The sequence below is a fragment of the Hippopotamus amphibius genome, chromosome 1 (assembly GCF_030028045.1).
Source record: "Hippopotamus amphibius kiboko isolate mHipAmp2 chromosome 1, mHipAmp2.hap2, whole genome shotgun sequence".
Classification (NCBI taxonomy): Eukaryota; Metazoa; Chordata; class Mammalia; order Artiodactyla; family Hippopotamidae; genus Hippopotamus; species Hippopotamus amphibius.
In genome coordinates this window covers 217873414-217897307 of record NC_080186.1, presented here as the reverse complement: position 1 = coordinate 217897307, position 23894 = coordinate 217873414, and the positions used below count along the sequence as shown (strand labels likewise).

Below are 23894 nucleotides of genomic sequence, written 5' to 3'. Positions count from 1 at the left end.
CAGGTTCTACCCTGATACAAAAGCAATCAAATAGGGACTTCCCTGGTGGTCCAGTGATTAAAACTTTGCCTTCCAATGCGGGGGTGTGGGTTCGATCCCTGGTTGGGGAGCTAAGATCCCACATGCTTCACAGCCAAAAAACATAAAACAGAAGCAATATTGTGATAAATTCAATAAAGACTTTAAAAAAAATGGTCCACACCGAAAAAAAAAAAAACAGCAATCAAATAAAGGGCAGAAAAATTTCCCATGTTACCAGATTCTTCAGACACATCAAAGCTGCAGATAATAGCACAATTATTTAGTAAAGTAAAAACCACAACCTCCTAACTTAGATGAAGTTTTCATTAAAATAAATTTACTAATTGAAATGAAATGAAATTTTAGCATTGCACATGGCAGCTTGAATACTTATATTCTTCAGAGTTCCAACTTTAGCCACCTTCTTTTTCTCTATGCTCTCTCTGGGTAATCTCACCTACTCTAAAGGCTTCTACCATTTATTTAAATGCTCACAACCACTAATCTTTTATTTCTGTAATGCATGAGACTTACTCCGAGATGAATGGAAAAGCTCCTATCAATGTAAACACAATAAAAGACACAAGATCATCTCCAAAGACAGAGAAAAAGCATTAGACAAAATCCAGCACATTCGTGATAAAAATACTCAACGTCCTCAACCTGATAAAGGGATCTATGAAAAACCCTCAGCTAACAAACATCACACTTAATGGTGAAAGACTGAATGTTTCTCCCTAAGATCAGGAACAAGAAAAAATGTTTATCCTTGCCACTTCTATTGAACATCATAAGGAGGTTCTAGCCAGGGAAATTAAGCAAGAAAAGGAAATAAAAGGCACCTAGATTGGAAAGAAAAAAGTAAAACTATATTCACAGATGACATGATCTTGTATATAAACCTTAAGATTTTCATCTTAAGAAATCCACTAAAAAATGTTTAAAACTGATTTCTTAAAAAGTTCAGCAAGGTTACAGGATATAAGATCAATACACAAAAATCAATTGGGGGACTTCCCTGGTGGTCCAGTGGTTAAGACCCCAGGATTCCACTGCAGAGGGCAAGGGTCTGATCTCTGGTGGGGGAACTAGGATCCTGCATGCCGCAAGGCGCAGCCAAAACACAAAAAAATCAATAGTATTTCTATACACCAGCAATTAATGATCTGAAAATGAAATTAAGAAAACAATTCCACTTACAAAAGCATCAACAAATAATAAAATTATTAAGAGTAAGTTTAACAAAAGTATAAAACTTGTATACTGGAAACTAAACACTTAAATGAAATTAAAGAACACTTAAATAAATGAAAAGACATCCCATGTTCATAGTTCAGAAGACAACATTGTTAAGATGTCAATACTCCCCAAACTGACCTACAGGTTCAAAATCCCAGCTGAACTTTTTGCAGAAATTGACCAAGTAATCCTAAAAATGCAAAAAAAACAAAAAAACAAAAAAACAAAAAACACACACACAAATAGTCAAAACAATCTTAACAAAGTTGGAAGACATACATCCCATTTTAAAACTTACAAAGCTACATACAGTAATCAAGCCAGTATGATATTGGCACAAGTATAAACAGAGATCAACAGAATAGAAGTTCCAGAAACAAAACCTCTTATTTATGGTCAACTGATATTTGACAGGAGTCCCAAGGCATTTCTATGGGAACAGAATAGTCTGTTTAGATGAATGGTGCTGGAACTACTGGACATCCATATATGCAAAAGAATGATGTGGGACCCCTCCCCCTCTCCTCAGACCATATACAAAAATTAACTGCAAACTGATCATAAAGTGCTAAAACTATCAAATCTTAAAAGAAAACATGGCAGTAAATCTTCATCACCTTGGGATAGGAAAAGCCTTCTTAGCTACAGCACCAAAAGCAAAAGTGACACGTAAACAGAAGATAATTGGATTCTATCAAAACTAGTGCTTCAAAGGACACCATCAAGAAAGTAAAAAGACAACCCACAAAATGAGAGAAAATATTTTCAAATTATATATCTGATAAGGGACTTGTATCTAGAATATATGAAAAATGCTTACAACTCAATAATGAAAAGACAAAGCCCAATTTTAAAATGGGCTAAGGATTTAATAAACATTTCTCCAAAGACATACAAATGGTCAACAGGTATATACAGAAATGTTCAGTGTCACTAATCATCGGGGAAATGGCACATCAAATGAGCTATCATCTCATACCTGTCAGGACTGCTATTATCAAAAAGAACAAAAACAAAAAAACCCCACAAAGATAACAAATGCTGGCAAGGATATGGAAAACTGGAACCCTTGTATGCTGTTAAAGGGAATGCAAAATGGTGCAGCCACTCTGAAAAACAGTATGGAGGTTCCTCAAAATATTAAAAATAGAACTACCACATGATCCAGCAATCCCACTTCTGGGTATATATCCAAAATAACTGAAGTCAGGATCTCAAAGAGATATTGGCAACCCAGTGTTCACTGCAGCACTATTCACAATAGCCAAAATGTGGTAACAACCTAAATGTACACCGATGGATGAATGGATAAAGAAAATAAGATCTACATACACACACACACAAAAGAATAACATTCAGCCTCAAAAAAAAAAAAAAAAAAAAAAAAGGAAATCCTGCAATAAACAACAACATGGATGAAACTTGAGGACATTATGCTAAGTGAAATAAGCCAGTCACAGGACAAATACTCCATGATTCCAATTATATGAGGCATTTAAAATAGTCAAACTCAAAGAAGCAGAGAGCAGAACAATGGTTGCCAAGGGCAAGGGGAGGGGGAATTGGGGACTTGTTAATCAATGGGTTTAAAGCTTCACTAATGCAAACTCTAGAGACCTGCTGTGTAACATTACACCTATAGTCAGCAGTATTGGTATCTACAGTTAAAAATCTGTTAAGAGAGTAGATCCTATGTTACGTGTTATTAGCACAATAAAATAAAGATTAAAAAACATTTTTTAAGATAAATAATCTAGACAGAAAGGAGATTAGTGGTTTCTAGGAAACCGCAGGGTAAAGGAAATGAGGAGTGGCAGATAATGGATATAGGAATTCTTGAGGTGATGAAAATGTTCTCAAATTAGACTGAATTCTGTGAATATACTAAGAATCACTTAAGGGTGAACTGGATGACGTATGAATTATAATAGGATGGATCTCAAAATAACTATGCTGAAAGAACCCAGATTAAAAAAAAATGTATGCATTGTATGATTCTATTTTATAAAATTCCAGAAAAAGCAGGCTAATATATAATAGACAGCAGATTAGTGTTTCCTTGGGGACAAACTGGGGGAGGAAGGATGGTTACGAACAGGCACAAGGAAACTTTTGGGGTAACAGATATGTTCATTATCTTGATTGTGGTGATAATATCACAGCTGTAAACACAAGTAAAAATACAACAAATTGTAAACTTTAAATATGGTTAATTTTTTTGTATGTCAGTTATACCACAATAAAGCTTGGGGGGGGGGGGGAGATTTTAAAAGAAATGACAACTTGGGACTTCCCTGGTGGCACAGTGGTTAAGAATCCACCTGCCAAAGCAGGGGACATGGGTTTGATCCCTGGGCCAGGAAGATCCCACATGCCACGAAGCAACTAAGCCAGTGTGCCACAACTACTGAAGCCCTAGTGCCTAGAGCCCATGCTCTGCAACTAGAGAAGCTACCGCAATGAGAAGCCCACACATCCCACCAGAGAGAAGTCCCCGCTCGCTGCAACTAGAGAAAGCCAGCATGTAGCAACAAACACCCAAAACAACCAATAAATTAATTCATTTAAAAAAAACTGACACCTCAATTTAAAAATGGGCAAAGGATTTGAACAGACATCCCAAAGAAGACATACAAACAGCCAATACGGCCAATATGCACATGTAAAAGATGCTCAACATCCTTACCATTTAGCAAATGTAAATCAAAATGACAATGCCATGTCACTTCACATCTACCAGGTTGGCTACAGTCAAAAAGATAAAAATAAGTTTTGGCATACAATGCAATACTTAAATGAAATGTTCATTTTTTCACTATTTTCTGTGCATCTATATACTTCTTTTGAACAAAAAGAATCATTGCTTTATATGTTTGCTTTTTCTTAAATAGTGTATCTTCCCATATCATAAAATATTCTCTGAAAACATTTAAAAAAAAGTGTTGGCAAGGACGTGGAGAAATTGCAATCCTGGTATATTGATGGTGGGAATGTAAAATGGTGCAGTCGCTTTTGAAAACAATCTGACGGTTCCTCAAAAGGCCAAATTTAGAGTTACCATATGAACCTGGAATTCCACTCTTAGGTATATAACCAAGAGAAACAAAAACTTGTACACAAATCTTCATAGCAGCATTACTCATAATAGCAAAAGCATAGAAACAACTCAAAAGTCCATCAAATGATGAAAGACAATATTGGAATACAGGAAATATTATTTGTCCATAAAAAGGAATGAAGTGCTGATTCAACAATGGATGAGGGACTTCCCTGGTGGTCCAGCAGTTAACACTCGGTGCTCCCAATGCAGGGCGCTTGGGTTCAATCCCTGGTCAGGGAACTAGATCTCACATATGCATGCCCCATGCCACAGCTAAGGATCCCCATGCCACAACTAAAAGATCCTGCATGCCGCAACGAAGATCCTGCACGCTGCAACAAAGATGCCACATGCCGCAATTGCAACTAAGACCCAGCGCTGCTAGCTAGTTAAAGAAATGAATGAATGAATGAATGGATAGATGGATGAAACTTGAAAACAGTATGCTAAGCAAAAGAAGTCAGACACAAAAAACGATTCTGATTGTATGATTCCATTTACATGAAATGTCCAGATAGGCAAATCTACAGGGACAGAAATCTATAGACAGATTAGTGGTCGCCTAGGGCCAGGTACTGAGGGTGGGGAGGGAATGGAGAGCAACTGCTAACAAGTACAGGGGGCTTTTTGTGGTAACAAAAATGATAGAAAATTGGGTATGGTGAAAGTTGTACAACTCTGTGAATACACTAGAAAAAAACTGAATTGTATACTTTATATGGGTGAACTGTATGGTATGTAAATAAACCTTAATAAAGCTGTAAAAATGTAAATAAAACAACACAATTTATATATGTGACTCCAGTAAACCATTTATAATGAGATTTTTCATCTATTCCCCAAAGCTGCTCCGCCTCCTGTCTACTAATTTTTCAGTAAACTTCACCACCATTTTTCTAGTGGCACAGCAAAACAGGAGATCTCATACTTGACTCTTCCTTCACAGCCCACGTACAAGCCATCAGAAACACTGCAGCAATAACCCCATAATTTATCTTAATTATGACGACTTCTAACCCCCTTCTTCCTTGCTCAAGCCACCATCACCTCTCACCAGGGTTTTCTGCAACAGCTTTTTAACGAACTTAGCTCTTATCCCTGCCATGTCTCTTTCTGCTACCTTTTTGAAAGGCCAATCAGATTGTTAATCCCATGTTCAAAATCCTCCACCGAATTCCTATCACCCTCAGAGTGAAATTCAGACTCTTTCTTTGGCCTACTAGACCTGTGAGGATATGGCCCCATCTCTCTCCATCCCCGTATCACTCACTGCCTCTACTCTGGCCACACTGGCCTTCTTGCTATTTCTAAAACACCCTGAACTTCCTTCTGCCTCACGGCTTTTGCCTTGCAGTTCTTTGCCTGAAAACCTCTTCTCTTGAAACTTCACATATCTCATCGTTCTCTCACTTCCTTCAGAGATGCGTGCCCCGACTGCCCTATTTAACAGTACCCCCCCAACACACACTCTCTATTCTTTCAATCCACTTTTTCTTCATACCACCTGTGAGCATATCATCTATTTGTCTATTCACTGCTATCTCCTCTTAAATGTAAGTTCTGTGAGGACAGAGTTTACAAAAACGTTATTATTAAGTTTATATTATTCTCTCTCAATTTCTCCCTATTGCTCTTTCTCCTATTCACCCTCCTCCCCTTTTCCCTCTTCTTCCTTACTGATATGCACATAAAAATAACTTTTGAATAAATGAATAAATTTCGACAATACCATTCAGGACCTATGCATCAAATTCAAGAACAGCCATTCTGCAACAACTGAATGGCTCTCTCTTTTCATGGAGTCACCATTTCTCCTTTGTCTAACCAGGAATGTGTCTTTCCTTACTTCAAAAAGCCTGGCATAATGTCTCATGAAGCCATCAGTGTCTGACTGTCTCCACAGAACACATCATAAAGTGAATTCTAAACAAATAATGTGAGTATCTTTAAATGAGAGATCGCGTCATATCCCACTAGGCAAGTAGTCTCACTATAGTCTTCATACTTTATAAATCGGCTAAGGTAACTTAGCTGTTATAACAAACCAAATCTGGAAAACTCAACATTAAAAAGTTTCATTTTTGTGTAAGTAACAGTCCCACATAGTTGTTCCTGGGTAGTGGATGGCTCTCTGACTCACCATCATCCAAGAATGGTTTCCGTTACCTGTTGTTGCCTAACAAACCAGCCCAAAATGTACCGGCTTAAAACAAAATTTATTATTTCACTATTTCTCGCTCCTCTCATAGGGTATCAGATGGGCCCCTGGAAGAGCTAAAGGTCCACGTGGCGTCACTCCCGCAGCGGTAGCTACCTGGCGGCTGACGGGAACCGCGGTGGGCTGGGCGCCTCAGTGCCATGCAGTTGCTTGAGCTTCCTCACCACACGGCGGTCTTGAGGTAGGAGCGTGTCTCACACGGTGACTAGCCTCTGAGAGTACCAAAGTGGCATCTTCAGGTGTAGCACAGTGTCACTTGTGCTGCAGGCTACTGGTTGAAGTGAGTTACGGGGCCAACACAGATTTAAGCAGGCTACACAAGGACAGAAACACTGCAAGCGTGGTTCACTGGGGGCATCACAGCAACACAGGAACTCAGGTTCCTCCTATCTTGTGGCCTCTCCATCCCCTAGCCCTTCAGAATCCTTTGCATTTAGCAGACAGATGAGGAAAAGGAATGCATCTTAACCACTCTGATCTGATGTCATGTATATCATTTCTCTCATTACCATGAGGAGAATTAGTCACAGAGCCTCACCTATTTGTGAAAGCAACTGAAAAACATAATTCCTGGCTGGACAGTTGCTGGCCAATGACAAGAATATAAAAGAGGAAGCACAAATATTTGGTAGACAGCTAGCAGCCTCAGCTAACTTTCTGTTTACTCTCATCTCCCAGTAGATGAACATTTCATTTTCAACTTTCAGAAAATCAATTTCGCATCTCAGCAGAGAGTACCTTTTGCTGGCAGACTCCCTTCACTGTTATGTTTGGTTATCTCAGGCTCTTTTTCAGTACCTTGTATCCTAACACCAATATTCACAAACACACATACTCATGTTATACAACAGTTTTGACCGATCTCATTCACATTTTAAGATTACACTAACCTCTGTGGCCCACATAAATATCCACATCTCCCCCAGGTGGTCCACCAGACATTTCCAGCTATGTCTCTTGACTTACATGTCCCATAAGAACACTGAACTTTACGTGTCAAAAGTGAACTTAAGTATTAGCGAATCCGCTCCTCCTATATTCCCAATCTTAGTTAACAGCTCCCCACCTAGGCACCCAAGTCAAAACCCTTAAGGTTCATCACTGTTTCCTCCCCTCCCCTCCCCTCCCCTCCCCACACACAGACAATGGAGTCACCTCACTCTGTCCATTCAGAAATCGCTCTCAGATCTGTTTCCTTCTCTATCTCTATTGCCATTTTCCTAGTGTTGGTTCCTCTTTCACCTGGATTGCTAAAATAGCTCTTTTAATCGACTTCCCTGACTTCAGAATACAATTTCTTTATCCACCACCACGTGCTACAAAAATTATCTCCCTAAAATATTTAACCATGATGCCCCTAAATAAAATTCTTTGATCACTTCGTGCCAGTAAGATGAAGTTCCAACCTTTAGTATGGCATTTAAGAACCTTCACAAGGGGACCTCCATCTTCACCTCTTCCCACTCTACAATCCTTTTAGTCCCACCAGCTTGTTCAAGGTGGTGTTATAAATACACTTTGAATTTTCATGATTCTGTGCCTTCTTTAAACATTTATATTCCATTTATCTGTTTACTAAGAATTTTCCTTTTCTTTCCCTTTCTCTGCCTACTGACGTCCTACTTATCCTTCAAAGCCACTTTTAAATATCACTTTCTCAGTGACACCTTCCTCCAGGCAAAATTAACTGCTCCACTCTTCCATGACTACTACTGTTGATACCTCAAATACAGTTCTTATCAAACTGAATTTTGATTAGGTGACTATAGTTTTCTGTCTCACCCACAAGATTTTTGGTGCCTTGAGGGCTGACCCCATGCCCAGTCATCTCTGCGTCTCCACTGAGAATGGAATCAGCCTACCTCCCCAATAAATAGAAACCTTATATAGGAAGTATGTTTTTTAAGATGGCTAAAACTCGACCTGAAAACAAAGTACTCACCCCATTTCAGGCAGCCACAGAGTAGAGTGAGTTTCCCCCATGCCTTCGCTCACCGTCTTAAGAAAAGGATTAAGCCTAGGCAATCTCAAGGCCCAAAAATATAACCTCAATCTTCTTAAACACAAACTTCTACTATGTTTTGCCTTTACCTATGTCTTATCAATACTCATCATTTCATTTCTGTTTTGTTATTCCTTAAAATAACCTTAAAACAGAAGGGTCAGACATCTGAATTTCAGTGAACAGAAAGTGAGTGATCGGCCCAAAAAAGGAGGTAAGATCATAGCTATAGCTCTCAGTAAAAAGACTGGAAAGTCATAAGGAAAGCTAACCAGCAAATGAAGAGAGGAAAAAATTCCACTATAAATTTCAAATGGAAATTACAAAAACCAAAAATATGTCTCCTGGTATTGATCATAATTCCCTTTAGAAGTGAGTCAACAAACTGATTTTAAAGTACTTGTTGATTAGACTGTGCTCCTCCCACGTGGTTCTTGTGCTTTTCCAAAACATGAGTCTTCAAACTGGATCAAGATGATTCACAGTTCGGGCCAAATAATAACAAATATTTCCAAAACAGCACCTATTCATGGTGCCCTCAATTTTGCTTTTTTTTTCTCTCAGCATGTCTACACTAAAATGTGATACCTGATTTATACACATTTTATATCTTTTATATTTCCTGACATAGGGCAAATACTTAAAACTTCCACTGCATTAACAATTGGTTTTATTTTTCATACCTGGCGGAGATTTCTTTTCCTAAGCGGTTTTCTAGTTAGCATAGCCCTTTTAACAGCTGCACCTCCTCATCACAGGCCCTGGGAGGACTTAGAAACTTCATTTAGTTTTGTGGTAGACACTGATTAGACTCTGGGAATAGTTTGTTTTTTGAGTAATGTTCATTTTTTACTTTTGAAAATTAACTAAAATGAAGTAAAATTTAAAATTCAGTTTCTCAGTCATACTAGCCACCATGTAAGTGTTCAGTAGCTGCATGTGGCTAGTGGCTACCACATCGCACAGAAGAGATACAGAGCATTTCCATCACTGCAGAAAGTTCTTTTGGACAGCACTTTTCCAAAAAGTAATGTTCGCTTTTTACTTTTAATCAAAGCTTTAGATATACATTATTAGTGTACAACAGTCCTCTAAGACTTATTGGGGAAAAAAGCAGTCCTGTGACTGCTTCCCTGATCCACACACACAAACACACTTTCCATCTCTCAGAAACAAACGCTTTGATCTTTTTTGGTATTCCCGCATCTCTAAATAACTTACTACTTCTTGATTTTTCCATTTTAGGCATAATCAATTGACTTCACAGTCGGGAAGAGAATTTAGCTTTTATATACACTCACATACCCTACTCCCACATAACCACATTTCCTATACATGCCCTGTATTACCCCAATACAGTAATTTATAATTCTGGCTAGATCAATTTTCAACATTTACATTACACACACACACACACACTTTTCATAACTGAGCCATGTAGTATATCATGATTGATTGTCTTTTCCTGTACTGCTTTTTGACTTGCCTTAATAATGGTTTATCACTCATTATTTAGTATTTACCTCTTACTTATCCCCCAAAGTCTCCCATAACTGTAAAACTTATCTTGATAAGTGCAAACACATCAGGTATTCCATATTCTTGAATCAATGACCCAGAGCTTTCTGACTTACTAGTCAATCCCTAGACAAGTGCTGTCCAAAAGAACTTTCTGCAATGATGGAAATGTTCTGTATCTCTTCTGTGCGATGTGGTAGCCACTAGCCACAAGCAGCTACTTACATGGTGGCTAGTATGACTGAGAAACTGAATTTTAAATTTTATTTCATTTTAGTTAATTTTCATTTAAATAGCCACATAAAGCTAGTAGCTACCAATCTGGACAGAGCAGACCCAGAACTATCAAATAGCTGTGATGTGGGGATCTTCCTCGCCTTAGTTTCCTGATCTGCTATCACTCTTTCTTGTTTTACTTCCTTATTTTAGTAAAGCATAAATTCTACTAGCTTCCTGAAAAACGATGCATGGAGGTAAAAAAAAAAAAACTTTTTTTTAATTAAGCATGTAGAAATTTCCTTTACTCTCATCCTTCATTCATAACTTGGGTACAGAATTACACTGGAAATCACTTTCTCCCAGTACCTTAAAGGCATTGTTCCACTTCTAATATTCAGTATGGCTGCTGAAAAATCTAATCATTCTGATTCTTGATCCTTTGTATAAATTCCCCTCTCTACTCTGTAGAGGCTTACAAAATCTTTTCTCTATCCCAGACGTTCTGAAATTTTGCTATAATCAACCTCAGTATGGGCCTATTTTCATCGTGATAGCTGTTCAATGAGTCTTTTTAACAACTTGGAAGTGCATGTTCTATAATTCTGAGACGTTGTCTTGAACTACTTCATTGGTAATTTCTTTTCCAGTTTCTCTGTTCTCTCCTTCTGAAACATCTATTATGCAGACTGTTCCTCTAATTTTATCTTTTCTTTCCTATTCTCCATCATTTAGGGGGTTTTGTTGTTGTTGTTATGGTTGCTCTCCTTTCTAATCAGCATCAGCTTTATCTTCTTTATACTGAGTTTTTAATTTCCAAGAGCCCTATGGACATTCTTTTAATATCGTGTTCTCATTCATGAATGTAATAACTGCTCTTACGTTCCACAAATATTAAGCTGTTTTGTTTGTTTCTGCATTGTCTGTCTCCTCCAAATTGCTTTTATTCTTTTTTTGTTTTGATCTCCATCTTTCATGTCAGTGACTTTTCCTAACTAAGCTATTTGTTCATAGTTAAGAAGGAGATGTTAAAAAGTCGATTAGTGTGCGAGGCGGGGATTGCTGACAATGAGCTGGGACCTTTCCCAAGGGAATAATTTATACTGGTATTTTTAGAATATTTTTTCTCTTGGCCAAGTCAAATTCCTCAAAGGAAACTTTGTTGCTCATGTAACCATTAAGTAATATTGAAATACATACCATGTATTCACACATCTTTGGTAACATCTAATTTTCCATCTTAAGTTTCAATTGTTACAAAGAATGTAATTTCTAACATTTTATAATATTAACTTTTAACAACTATTTACCCTAAAAATAACTTTATTTTTTAAGAACTTTTATTGACATATAATTGACATACAATTTACTGCATGTAAAGTGTACAATTTGATACTTTTTTCTTATTAGTAATATATATATGGCAATCTCAATCTCCCAATGAAAAATAACTTTAGACTTACAGAAAAGTTACAAAAATATACAGAGTTCCCACATTCGCCCAGATTCCCCATATGCTGCCATCTTACATAGCCAGAGTACTATTATCAAAACCAGGAAATCAACATTGATAAAATACTATTAGTAAACTATAAACCTTATTCAAATTCTACCAGTTTTTCAACTAATGCTCTTTTTCTGTTTCAGAATTCAATCCAAGATTCCACATAGTATTTAGTTTAATGTCTCCTTAAACTCTGGTCTTTGGTAATTCCTCCACCTTTCCTGTCTTTCATGATCTTGATACTTTTGGAGGTTATTCATCAATTAATTTGTAAAATAACCTTCAATTTGGCTTTGTCTAATGTTTTCTCATGATAAAATTGAGGCTATGCATTTTGGGCAAAAATATCACAGAAACGACATTATGTCCTTCTCTGTACACCATAGAACGGGGTCTCTGATGGCGATGTGTCTCATTCCTGGTGATGTTAACCATGACCTATTAGTTAACATGATGTCTGCCAGGATTTTCCATGTAAAGTTACTATGTTCCCCTTTTCAATTAATATCGATTAAAGAAAAAGAACTATATCACTACTCTTTTAAATGTATCAAACGGGCCCTAGAAACTATTATCAATTTGACTTGGTAACTGTCATCATCCACTGAACAAACTGTTCCTTTACTATTGAACTAACCATTCCCTAACACTCAAAAACTTTACATTGCTTCTTTCCCACCCCAAACCTTCTATTTCTATTATATTCATACTACAGATTATTACCCTAATGTAATATTATTTTATACTTGGATTATATATTGATTATCTAACTATTCTTCTCTGCAAAAACATATCTGTATATAAATACAAATTTTTAAAATTTCTTGGGACCATAGATTCTAAGTATCAATCCAAAAGAAATTCTGAGTGATCATTATAATTAATATTAGTATATGATGGATAAAAACACAAGTATATTATACATTTGGAAAACTCATTGTTCATCAAAAAAAAATTACTGAAAATACATCTCTTAATGAAATATATGCAGCTTACCTTTTTTTTTTTTTTCAGTTTATGAGTCCATGAACAAATATTACTACCAGAACGTGACAAGGTTCAGCATTAATCCTGTTCCTATTTTTTATTTGTATAAATTAAAATGCTTAATAACCATAGGAGGGACCAGAAAATCTTATTATAGTGATGTTACTCAATTCTGCAAGTTCCCTTTAGAGTTATATACCAGATATTAGACAATGATCTACTATTAAAAATAATTTTTAATGAACTGACATCTACCTAACCTAAGAAACAAACAAATCATAAATCTCTCATAGTAATTTCTTTATTTCAGGCAAAAAAAAATTATATACTTTCTTGAATTTCATTACACTGTAACAGGATTTGACCTCATAAACAAAGTCCCCTCTTATATATCAAGGCTATTTTTATGTTCCAACTAACATCCCTACATACTGATTTGCTATTTTATTTTAAAAAATCATAAATAATAAGTGATATCATAACGCTTTTATTCAACTACAAATGTATTTAATAAAGATTTATCTTTTTGCTACTGGTACAGTTTTTCCTGATATGTACATTAGGAATACTTCTATCACAAAGTTTCAGTATTTGTTTTGGACAATTTTTTCAAATTATTTTATGCTAGGGTTTCCTTTGTAGAAAAAATACTTCCAGATTGAATTAGATGGTCACTGATTCAAAGGCTAGCATAAGCACATCTAATTCCATCGTTCTCTGGCAGATGAGAGCCAGAGCTTAAAGCAGGAAAAGACTGAAATAAACAGTAAGGAAGTAAGGCAATTAGTAGAGAAGTATGGAAGGTGCTAAAAGGGGTAGACAAGTAGCACTTGGAAGCTCCCATATGTAAAACTGCATTAACTACCAGAAAATGTAAAAGCAGAAGCCAGGTCCCAAAGGAGAGGAGGACTCCCAAATACACATAAAACAAAGAGGAGCCAATGCCTGGAATCAAATACTGATCAGAAATACTGAGAGGGGGATGCTATGCCCTTTATTAACTGTGTGTCTTTCATCTACAGATGCTCTAAATGAAAAAGCATAAAGTCTTATGTACTTCAAATGTCTGTAAGCTAGTTTCAAGTAGCAAACTCCACTGCAGCCAGTGTGAGCAGTAAAAGGTCGCTAATTCTCACAGGAATTATCTTGTACAAAGTAAAGCACAAAGTAATTAAACCACACTCTAGCTGCAAACTTTTAAAAACATTTTAAAAACAATAAAGTGATGCCTTTTATGCAAAGCAGCACTAAGCTTCCATTTAACAAAACATTATTATTCTGCCTCTGTATGATGATATCTTTCTAGAGTTACATAAATTATTGGTTCTACTTCAAATTTATACAAGAATAAAATAGCATATTAAAGGAGAACTGAAGTATTTACTAAACAGCAAAACCATTTAAAACTATAGATCACAGGTTTTTACTGAAAAAAAGTGACCTTCCTTTTACTGACTATATGTACTAATTCTCAACATAAATGTGTACTAATTATATGATTATGGTATTAGTCACAACTGTCCTTCAGATTAGCAGGGAATTTGGTATGATCTTTAGACTGCATCTGATCACAAGAGCTAAATTTGGCAAGTTCGAAATGTAAAAAAGACAGAAAAATAAAGTGAGTGTTCTCTGCGAAAGGTCTTTTGGCCAAGGTACAGAACGAGGCTGCCTTTGTAACGTGCTGGTTGTACGGTGTGGGGTATATATGTGCATGAAGTAAACAGGTTTGATTTCTCTGGCTCCAGTAGCTCTAGCGAACTGAGTGAACAGGAAAACAGGTAAAGCAAGACGAAGCTGCACTCGTCTTTCAGAGATAGGGTATAGCTGGGTCTTAGGATCAGAAATCCAAACTTTACAAGGTTAACGATTTCAAAGCTGTTTGGTTTCTCTAAATATATTAAAGTACTTTGTTCTTCATGGTAATCAGCAAAGCTGCCTTTACTTTGTATCAGGCTGAATCAGATAGAAAAAGGCTATGCATTTGGCCCACAGGTAGACAGGGGATTTAAAAGGGGCCAGTAATAGTGATAGCAGCAGGAATCAAAGTAAAACAAGGACCTTTAAATAAAGGGAAGGAAATGAGAGGGAAAAAAAGACAAATCTGAGGCTCAACATACAACGCTCTGTCCACATACGTGGAGAAGTTTTCCTCTCTGTCAAATGTTGAATTTTTTTTTCAAAAGACTTTCCTAACAATCCTCACTTACATACAATCAAAGCACTCCCAAGAAATGCTGAGTAAAATCATCTCAATTTGCATTCTAGATACTACTTGAAAAGGGATATTGATACAGTTGGGGTCCAAAAAGTGGGTTTACATAATATATATTTTAAATAACTTTTAAAGACTCACCTGTAGGCTTAACTGAATAAAACCCAATGGCCTCTCCTTTCTTCCACAGAATCTTAGCATAATCAGTACTGCTATGACACAGGAATGGGATCTCATTTCTCTCCATTTCCTGCTTTCTATAAATAATTCGATTCAGAACATACAGAACCACTCTCTCCCCAAGAGTTCTCACCTACAAAGAGAGTCAGACACCAGGCACAACAGTTACAATACGCATCAATTCAAAGATGCAATTTACCTTGCTCCCTGCTTCCATACCTTGTACTGACATTCAAAGCACTCCGAATACACTCAATGTGATTTGTAAACCATTTTATTATCACAAAGATGAGACCAGTCATTCATACCAGTAACAATCCATTTCTATGGACACAAATTCTGCATGAAATAATGCCTCTCAGCAAAATTCTACAACAGGCAAAACAGGTTTCCAGTATACCAATCCCCAGCACCTCCACTTTAGCAGTCAGTGTTCTCTTTCTGCTTCCAGAGCTGCCCAGATCCCAGGTCTCCCCCACTCTAACTGCTGCCCCCATCCTCCCCAGTGTTTCTCCTCGCCCCATTCCAGCCTACACATTAAAAAATTATAGGGAAAGGGAAAGGGAAAAAAGTTTAGTGTTATCCCCTGAAGACTTTAAAAACGATTATCTCATTTGATGAGCAAAGCCATAATCATGCTCTTGGGAAAGGAATGTCTCCTCTTTTCCAGGTAAAACGGTCATTTCACAGTCCTGTCTTTGTTGTCTAACTATAAGGAATACCTGTCTCCCCTCTCCACAAATACACACATACCCTTTGCCAGACCAAACAGGCAATGACAGTAGCACCAGGGCAGTCTGACAAAAACAAAGCTTGGGGCAATCACAGAGTGGAAACAGAACCTGACTTCCTACAGGCAGGACTACACGGTCACAGGGACTCCCTCACCAATTGCCTGATGCTGAACAGTGGGGTTTTCCCCGTGGACGTCTGTCATTGCTAAAAACAAGACTTCATCCATGAAATCTATTTTGCCCCAAGTCTACTTAAAGAAAAACAAGAATGTCCTCTAATTAGGTGAGGGGAGAGAAAAAGCATTCGGCATACACACACTACTCTCAAAAATCTCCCTGGTAGGGGGTTTCCAACACCAAACACCACGTGAAGTGACCAAGCTCACCAGCTTACAAGGTAACCCATGCCTTCTTTGAACAATTCTTACCAGCATGAAATTCTTTCTGATACTGAGCTGAAATCTCTTTCTCAAAGACTATACTCTGACATTCTGGATCACACAGCCTACAAATATCTGAAGACAGCCATGATATTCTCTTAAATTTCCTATCAAACCTAAGCAGAGAAAAAGACTAATCTAAGACGATCTGCGTACTCTTGCCATTCCAGCCTTCTCCCTTGAAATTGCTTTAGACCCCTAACATCTCTCTTCATGTTGGGCATGCAGATATTACAGATGTAAACACTGAAGATACTGGTAAGATAAGGGGGCTATTCTGTATAAACTTGAGGTTTTTATTAGCTTTTTTGCTTTCCTTGATTTTACTTCTAATCAACTAAGGCTCAATCTTTTTCATGTGTGCTGCTGTTTTAGTTTGGTCTTCATGGTGTATAATGCAAGTATAGTTAATTTTTTGAACCCACAGATACGACTTTACCTTTCTCGCTAATTTATTTTCATCATGTTAGATCTTCCTCTGTTCCTTAATTCTGCCTTATGGCTTAGTTCTCCCTTTCAGCACTGTCTGGCATGCAGAGTTGATAAGCATGCCAACTATGTCTGCTTCCAAGTAACTGATAAAACGGTGACCGGGACAGAGAACGGACCCAGTTTTTACAGCATGCTGTTGAGACCTCCTTCCACCACACTGTTTAAAATACTGAAGAGAAACCTCAAAACGGCCCCACTGATAAGCACGTTTCCTAGTCAGTCTCTCCTAGAGACAGAGAACCTGAGCAACCACACAGAGAGAATAAGCTTTTTCTCATCCAAAAAGAAAATCAGAAGCTAAAGTGGATGTGGGTAACTACAGCTCAACTAAACCACAAGTGCTCGTTCTTCCTCCCCCAACTCTGACACTTTCACATAAAATCAAGAAATTCCAGTCTAAGTGCCAGTTCTACCATAACAATGAAACTCTAAGGGTTTAATATAACCTCGTATACTAAAATGGAGAAGAGCTCAGTAACTTCAAAAACTACCACTGTTTATGGGAAACATATTGTGAAATGGCTGCTTAAGAAACACACAAGTACAGGATCTTGTTACCTGCTTAAGCCCCTCTCTAGAAGGGACAGATGTTTTCACAATATCATCAATAGCCCACCACTGATCAGCAAGATAAAGTGCCACAGCTAAAAGAGAAGAAATGATTGTTAACACTTAAGTCTTAAAGAACACCATATTACTATTTGGTAAGGCTTTTACAGATATCCTTAAATATACCCATAGTTTACAACACAACGTGGTGGCCCCATTTATACTATTTTCATTGTATTTCACTCACTAAACAATTATAAGCAACTGAGAATTTTATTTCCCTAAATTTACAGTTTGAAATATTTGTTTTCTTTCTTTAAAATACCTTCATGTAGCTATCTTTTAATAAACTTCTAATTGTTTGGGAAAAAATTCCTCAATTTACAAAGATTAAGCAAAATAGAGACCTGTGAGTGAGTCCTCAGGTGCAAAAAGAGCAAGAACTTTCTGGGTCTGATCTCCACCATAGAGAGGTACAAAGCCTACATTTGACAGGCTAATAGGAATCTGAAATGACAATTGATTAAAGATGAGTGAAGAAAATATCACATATGTAAAGCAACCATACTCCAATAACAAACAGTAGTAATTAAGAGAAAATATGAGACAAAAACACCATGCTTCTACCCAAATTTTTAAACGTACATTAATGCTAATCATATCATTTCATTTCATAGGAGATTTTTTTCTAGTCTCAAAAAAAAAAAAGAGTAAATCAGATAGACTTTGCTTTTACAGGAATTTTATTAACTTGGAGGAAAAAATGAAAGTCTATTTCAATAAATATTCCTGTGCTCTCGCTTTGCATCTGAATAAAAACAAAAGCAAGATATGATCCATATAGTTGTTAAGAAACTTTATCATATGTTGTTTAGACCACCTGAGGGGGAAAACATTCCATTTTCCAGTAAAACAGACTAGGGTAAATTCATCTTTCCAGGGAGATATATGCAATACTTCAAATTTTTTCTGCCTTCATTAATCCAATGCTAATTCCCTATTTATACACAACACTGACATTCAGAGAATTACAAGATATTGATGTTGGAAGAAACTTTAAAGAATTCTTTAAATAAATTTCATTTACCAAAAGAAAAGCCTGAAGCCTGAAGAGGTTAGAGAATTTGCCTATCATCAAATTCACACTAGAATTCTAATAATTTCATGTCTAATGATCTTTCTATCAAACTCTATCTCAGTTTACTAATTAGAAATTTTTAATTCAATATTTGGGGAAAAGGAAAATTTGTGACAAAAAAAATGTAATGTAGTCTTTTGCTGATTTTTTTATTAAAAAAATTTCTAAAACAACAATTTCCAAATCTAAAGTAGATTTAATTGGGTTACTTCAAATATGGTAAGCAGCCTTAGCAAAACTAGTAAGCTACTTACATATAATTTTAAAGGTACAACACAAATAATAAGCAACTACCTATAAAGTTTGTCTTTGTAAAGCTTGATCATGCTGCTGTACTAACTAATCAGTACGTATCAACTGGGGGGCAGGCTGAGCTGGGGGAAGGGCACCTTGGGGGAGAGGCGGGCGCGAGGCGTCAGGGCTGGGGAAAGTGATGAGCTGCCCTCCACTGACAGCCAGGGACCAGCCACTCTCCCAGCCGGCTGCCCACGATCCTCTTAGCTCTCTCGTATTTGGAGACATGACCAAGAACTAAAAGCTAGAACAAATAATAGTTCCTGATCACCCCAACAACCTAGATGTGGACGTGACCACTGGGACCTAGTTCGATTTATTATTCAGTTGTCGATGAGGTGATGCTAACTGTGCTAACATTTGTAAGGCATAAAATCCAACTGTAATTGGGAGACAGTACCTGATTCAACAGAAAAATAAAGCAAACGTTTAATAATATTGTCTCTTTACATATGACTTAAGGAATTTATCTATGGATATTAGTAACATTTTTCTTCTACTATTTGTCCATAATAAATCATATTGTTCATACATACAAAAAAAATTTATCAATTTTACTGAGGTCTTCTGATAAAATTTTCAAAAGTGATTACTTAACACTTTAAAAGATAATAAAAGGATATTGATTTCATGTATACACTCAACTGAAAACTTGATAAAAATCACTGCAGGATGCCTTACCGTAATATTGAGAAGAGAAAAACATTCAGGATTTTCAGGGTCTCCACACCTTAGATCTGACATGTAATCTTCAGCAGAATTTTCCAACTCCTCATGACTGCAATTATCCAGCATATCCACAGGGAATGCCATCCTCTTTAACAAACAACATGGGACAAAATGTTTCAGAATATGAAACGCTATCTTCTTGTACAGAGAAAAAAACTTTTTTCTGTTATAGTGCAGCATTTTATTATAAGGAGACTTCTTTTTTACTATGCCAAGATAGACTACAACTTGAGGCTGCTGATTTAAATGTATGTCAAAAGGAAAACTTAAACACTCACTTGTATTAAAAACAAGCAATGAAATAAGAATTAATGCCCATGCATCTATGGTCAATTAATCTACGACAAAGACAAGAATACACAACAGAGAAAAGAGTCTCTTCAATAAGTACTGCTGGGGCTTACTAGGTGGCGCAGTGGTTGAGAATCCACCTGCCAATGCAGGAGACACGGGTTCGATCCCCGATCCAGAAAGATCCCACATGCTGTGGAGCAACTAAGCTCGTGTGCCACAACTACTGAGCCTGTGCTTTAGAGCCCGTGAGCCACAACGATTGAGCCCATGTGCTGCAGCTACTGAAGCCCACACGCCTAGAGCCTGTGTTCCACAACAAGAGAAGTCATGGCAATGAGGAGCCTGCACACCACAACGAAGAGCAGCCCCCACTCCCCGCAACTAAAAGAAAGCCTGCGTACAGCAAAAAAGACCCAACACAGCCAATAAAATAAATAAATAAATAAATTTATTAAAAAAATAAGTACTGTTAGAAAACTAGACATCTACATGTAAAAGAATGAAATTAGAACATTTTTCTCACAGCATTTACAATATAAACTACAAACGGATTAAAGACCTAAATGTAAGACCAGAAACCGTAAAAGTCATAGAAGAAAACATAGGCAGAATACTCTGACATAAACCACAGCAATGTTTTTTTGTATCTGTCTACTAGGGCAAGGAAACAAAAGCAAAAATAAACAAATGGGACCTAATTAAACTGAAAAGCTTCTGCATAGCAAAGGAAATTATCAACAAAATGAAAAGACAGTCTACTGAATGGGAGAAAATATTTGCAAATGATATGACCGATAAGGAGTTCACATTCAAAATAACAGCTCACACAACACTCAATATCAAAAAAAAACAAAAAACAAAAAAAAACAATCAACCAATTAAAACATGGGCAGAAGACCTGAATAGGCATTTTCCCAAAGACATACAGATGGCCAACAGGCACATGAAATGATGCTCAACGTCGCCAGTCATCAGAGAAATGCAAGTCAAAACTACAGTGATTTATTACTTCACACCTGTCAGAATGGCTATCATCAAAAAGAACACAAATAGCAAATGCTGGAAAGGGTGTAAAGAAAAGGGAACCCTTATACACTGCTGGTCAGAATGTATATTGGTGCAGCCACTGTGGAAAACAATATGGAAGTTTCTCAAAAAACTAAATATAGGGAATTCCCTGATTGCCCAATGGTTAGGGCACTTTCACTGCCGTGGGCCTGGGTTCAAACCCTGGTCAGGGAACTAAAATCCCACCGGCCTCACGGCAAAGTCAAAAACAAAACAAAACAGAAAACACTAAAAATAGAACTAACATATGATCCAACAATTCCACTCCTGGGTATGTATCTGGAGAAAACAAAAATAGTAATTCAAAAAGATACATGCACCCCAATGTTCACAGAAGCACTATTTACAATAGCTAAGATATAGAAGTAACCTAAGTGTCCACCAATAGAGGAATGGATAAAGAAGATGTGGTGTATATATACAATGGAATACTACTCAGCCATTAAAAACAAATGAAATTTTTTCTTTTAAAGAATAAAAGAAAAAGGACAACATGGAAGGACCTAGAAGGCACTATGCTTAGTGAAATAAGGCAGATAAAGACAAATACTGTATGTTATTACTTATATGTGGAATCTAAAAAATAAAACAAATAAATGAATATAACAAAACAATCTCACAGATATGGAGAACAAACTGGTGGTTACCAGCGGTCAGGGAGAAAGAGAAGGGCAAGGCAGGGGTAAGGGATTAAGAAGTACAAACTGCTCTATATAAAATAAGCTACAAGGAGATATTGTTAAGCACAGGGAAATATAACCATTATTTTATAGTAAATTTAAATGGAGTATATTCTATAAAAACACTGAATCACTACGCTGTATACCTGAAACTAATATTGTAAATCCACTATACTTCAATTTTAAAAAATGAATACTTCCTTAAATGATAAAAATAAATATTTATAAAATATAGGATATAGGCACACACACATACAAATATATCCTCATATACCTCTCAACATAAAAGTCACTATAAAAAGACACAAGGGAACTTCTCAGAATGACAGAAATGTTTACAACTACACTGTGGCGATGGTTGCACAACCCTATAAATTTACTAAAAGAATCACTGAATTGTACAGCTGTAATGGGTAAATGTTACAGTATGTAAACTGTTATCTCTCATGTATATAGCTGTTAAAAAAAAAGCCAGCCCCTTAATCGTGGGGGGAGGGGGGGGACAGACACGATACTGAAGTCTTTTTCATTGAAGTCAAGAAAAATAAGGACTTTAATAAATAACATTATATAGGTACTTGCTAATGCAATTAGACAAGAGAAAGCAATTAGAGGCATAACAATCGGGGATGGGTGCATGGATTGGGGGGAGGGGAGACTATCCCTACCTTAATTTGCAAATAATACATTTAATTGAAAAACCCAAAAGAATCAATAGAAATATTATTCTAAACAATAAGGAAATGTAGTAAAATGGAAGGATATAAAATTACATACAGAAATCAAGTCCTCATATATATAATAATAACCAGTAAGGAGAAATAATAAATGGAAAAAATGAAGTAAAAACAGAAAAGATGACCCCTTTTATAATGGGTAAAATAAAAACAGACTTAAATTTAACAACAATAAATAATATGAAAACTATAAGGAAAACTATAAAATAGTATGCCTGAAAGAAGCAAAGTGAACCACAGGGAAGACAAACCATGTGCTTGGAAAGGAAGATTCAGCATCGTTAAGGTAGCAGTTTCCTCTAAAATAATCTATTAATTTAATGCAATCCTAATGAAAAAATCGTTAGGATTATTTTTTGCTGAATCAAAGTGAATTTGAAAGAATAAATAAGCAAGAATAGCTACAAAAATCCTAAAAAGGCAGAGTAATGTTTGGAGAAAAGTTCAAACCTTCTCAGATATTAAAACATGTTATAAAACTTCTATGATACAGGCATATATAAAACTTCTATGTGATACAGGCATACAAATAGACCAATGGAACAAGATATAGAAATATACCCTACTGCATATGAAAACTGAGTATATGATTAAGAAACTATCTCAATCAATGGGAGAAAGGACTTCTTAATAGTATTGTTTCACTGGTCTTACAATGTGTTTAAATGAGAAATTAATTTTGCCCATTTTTTAACTTCTTATATCTGAAATCATATAGTAAGCGCTCTATTGTGTCAACTCTTTTCACTCAACATTATTTCTGTGAGAAACATAAGTGGTATTGCATCTATCATTTAATTTGTTCCCTTTTACTGCTAAGTAGTATTCCACAACACACATATACAGTTTATTTACCATTCTACTGCTGATGGGCATTTGGGCTGCTATTAGCACTGCTGCAGGAAAGTTTCGGTAGACATATGCACTTGTTTCTGGTCTTTTTCCAAGGTATAAAATATTTCATAATGCCTTGTTGATTTACTTTTTTTAAAATGCACTCCTTTGTGATAGGTCTGCAGACCCACATTTATCAATCTTAATAAAAGTAAGACAGGCAGATATTATATGTATTTTGATGTAACACAACAAGAAAATTGGACCCAAATCTAAATAAGCCATTAGACAAACATGCAAAATGATGTTTAAAGTATGCGGCCAGACAAATTTATGATAACTCAGTTTTTTCAATAAATATATGGCATAGAGTTTAAAGAGTGGAAACTAACATAAATGAAAAGAAACTTAAGAGATGTATCGATCAAATGCATTGTGGAGAGCATCATGATTTGTGTATTCTTGAGAATTTCCATGAGAAAAAAAAGTTTTTAAAAAAATACTTATGATCGATGTCAAATACTGATCTACTAATTCATAAAGGAGGTATAAACAAAGCTAGTACAGATTATCTTGTTTTAAAAGTTACCTGCTTTGTATTTACCCACAATAAAAACTGCAGAGCTGAACAGCTGTATCTGTCAATAACCTCTTCAATTTTAATTTTTTTAAAAGATTTATAAACGGAAAGGCAGGCGAAAATAA

At 36.3% G+C, this 23894-nt stretch overlaps 1 protein-coding gene across 6 annotated transcripts in view; it reads right to left on the bottom strand.

Annotated features, from left to right (window-relative positions):
- The window catches only part of FAM169A (family with sequence similarity 169 member A), a 62727-nt gene that overhangs the window by 17264 nt on the left and 21569 nt on the right, over window positions 1–23894 (bottom strand). For 5 of the 6 annotated variants that reach the window (XM_057698516.1, XM_057698551.1, XM_057698533.1 and 2 more), the window contains exons 2-5: window positions 19529–19663; window positions 17823–17922; window positions 17425–17510; window positions 15162–15333 (exon numbers count right to left, since the gene is read on the bottom strand). In XM_057698516.1, coding sequence (XP_057554499.1) covers window positions 15162–15333; window positions 17425–17510; window positions 17823–17922; window positions 19529–19660 — 490 coding nt within the window. In that variant the 5' untranslated portion in view covers window positions 19661–19663. Of the gene's footprint in view, window positions 1–15161; window positions 15334–17424; window positions 17513–17822; window positions 17923–19528; window positions 19664–23894 lie in introns of those variants that run through there. The other variant, XM_057698560.1, reaches the window with a different exon arrangement.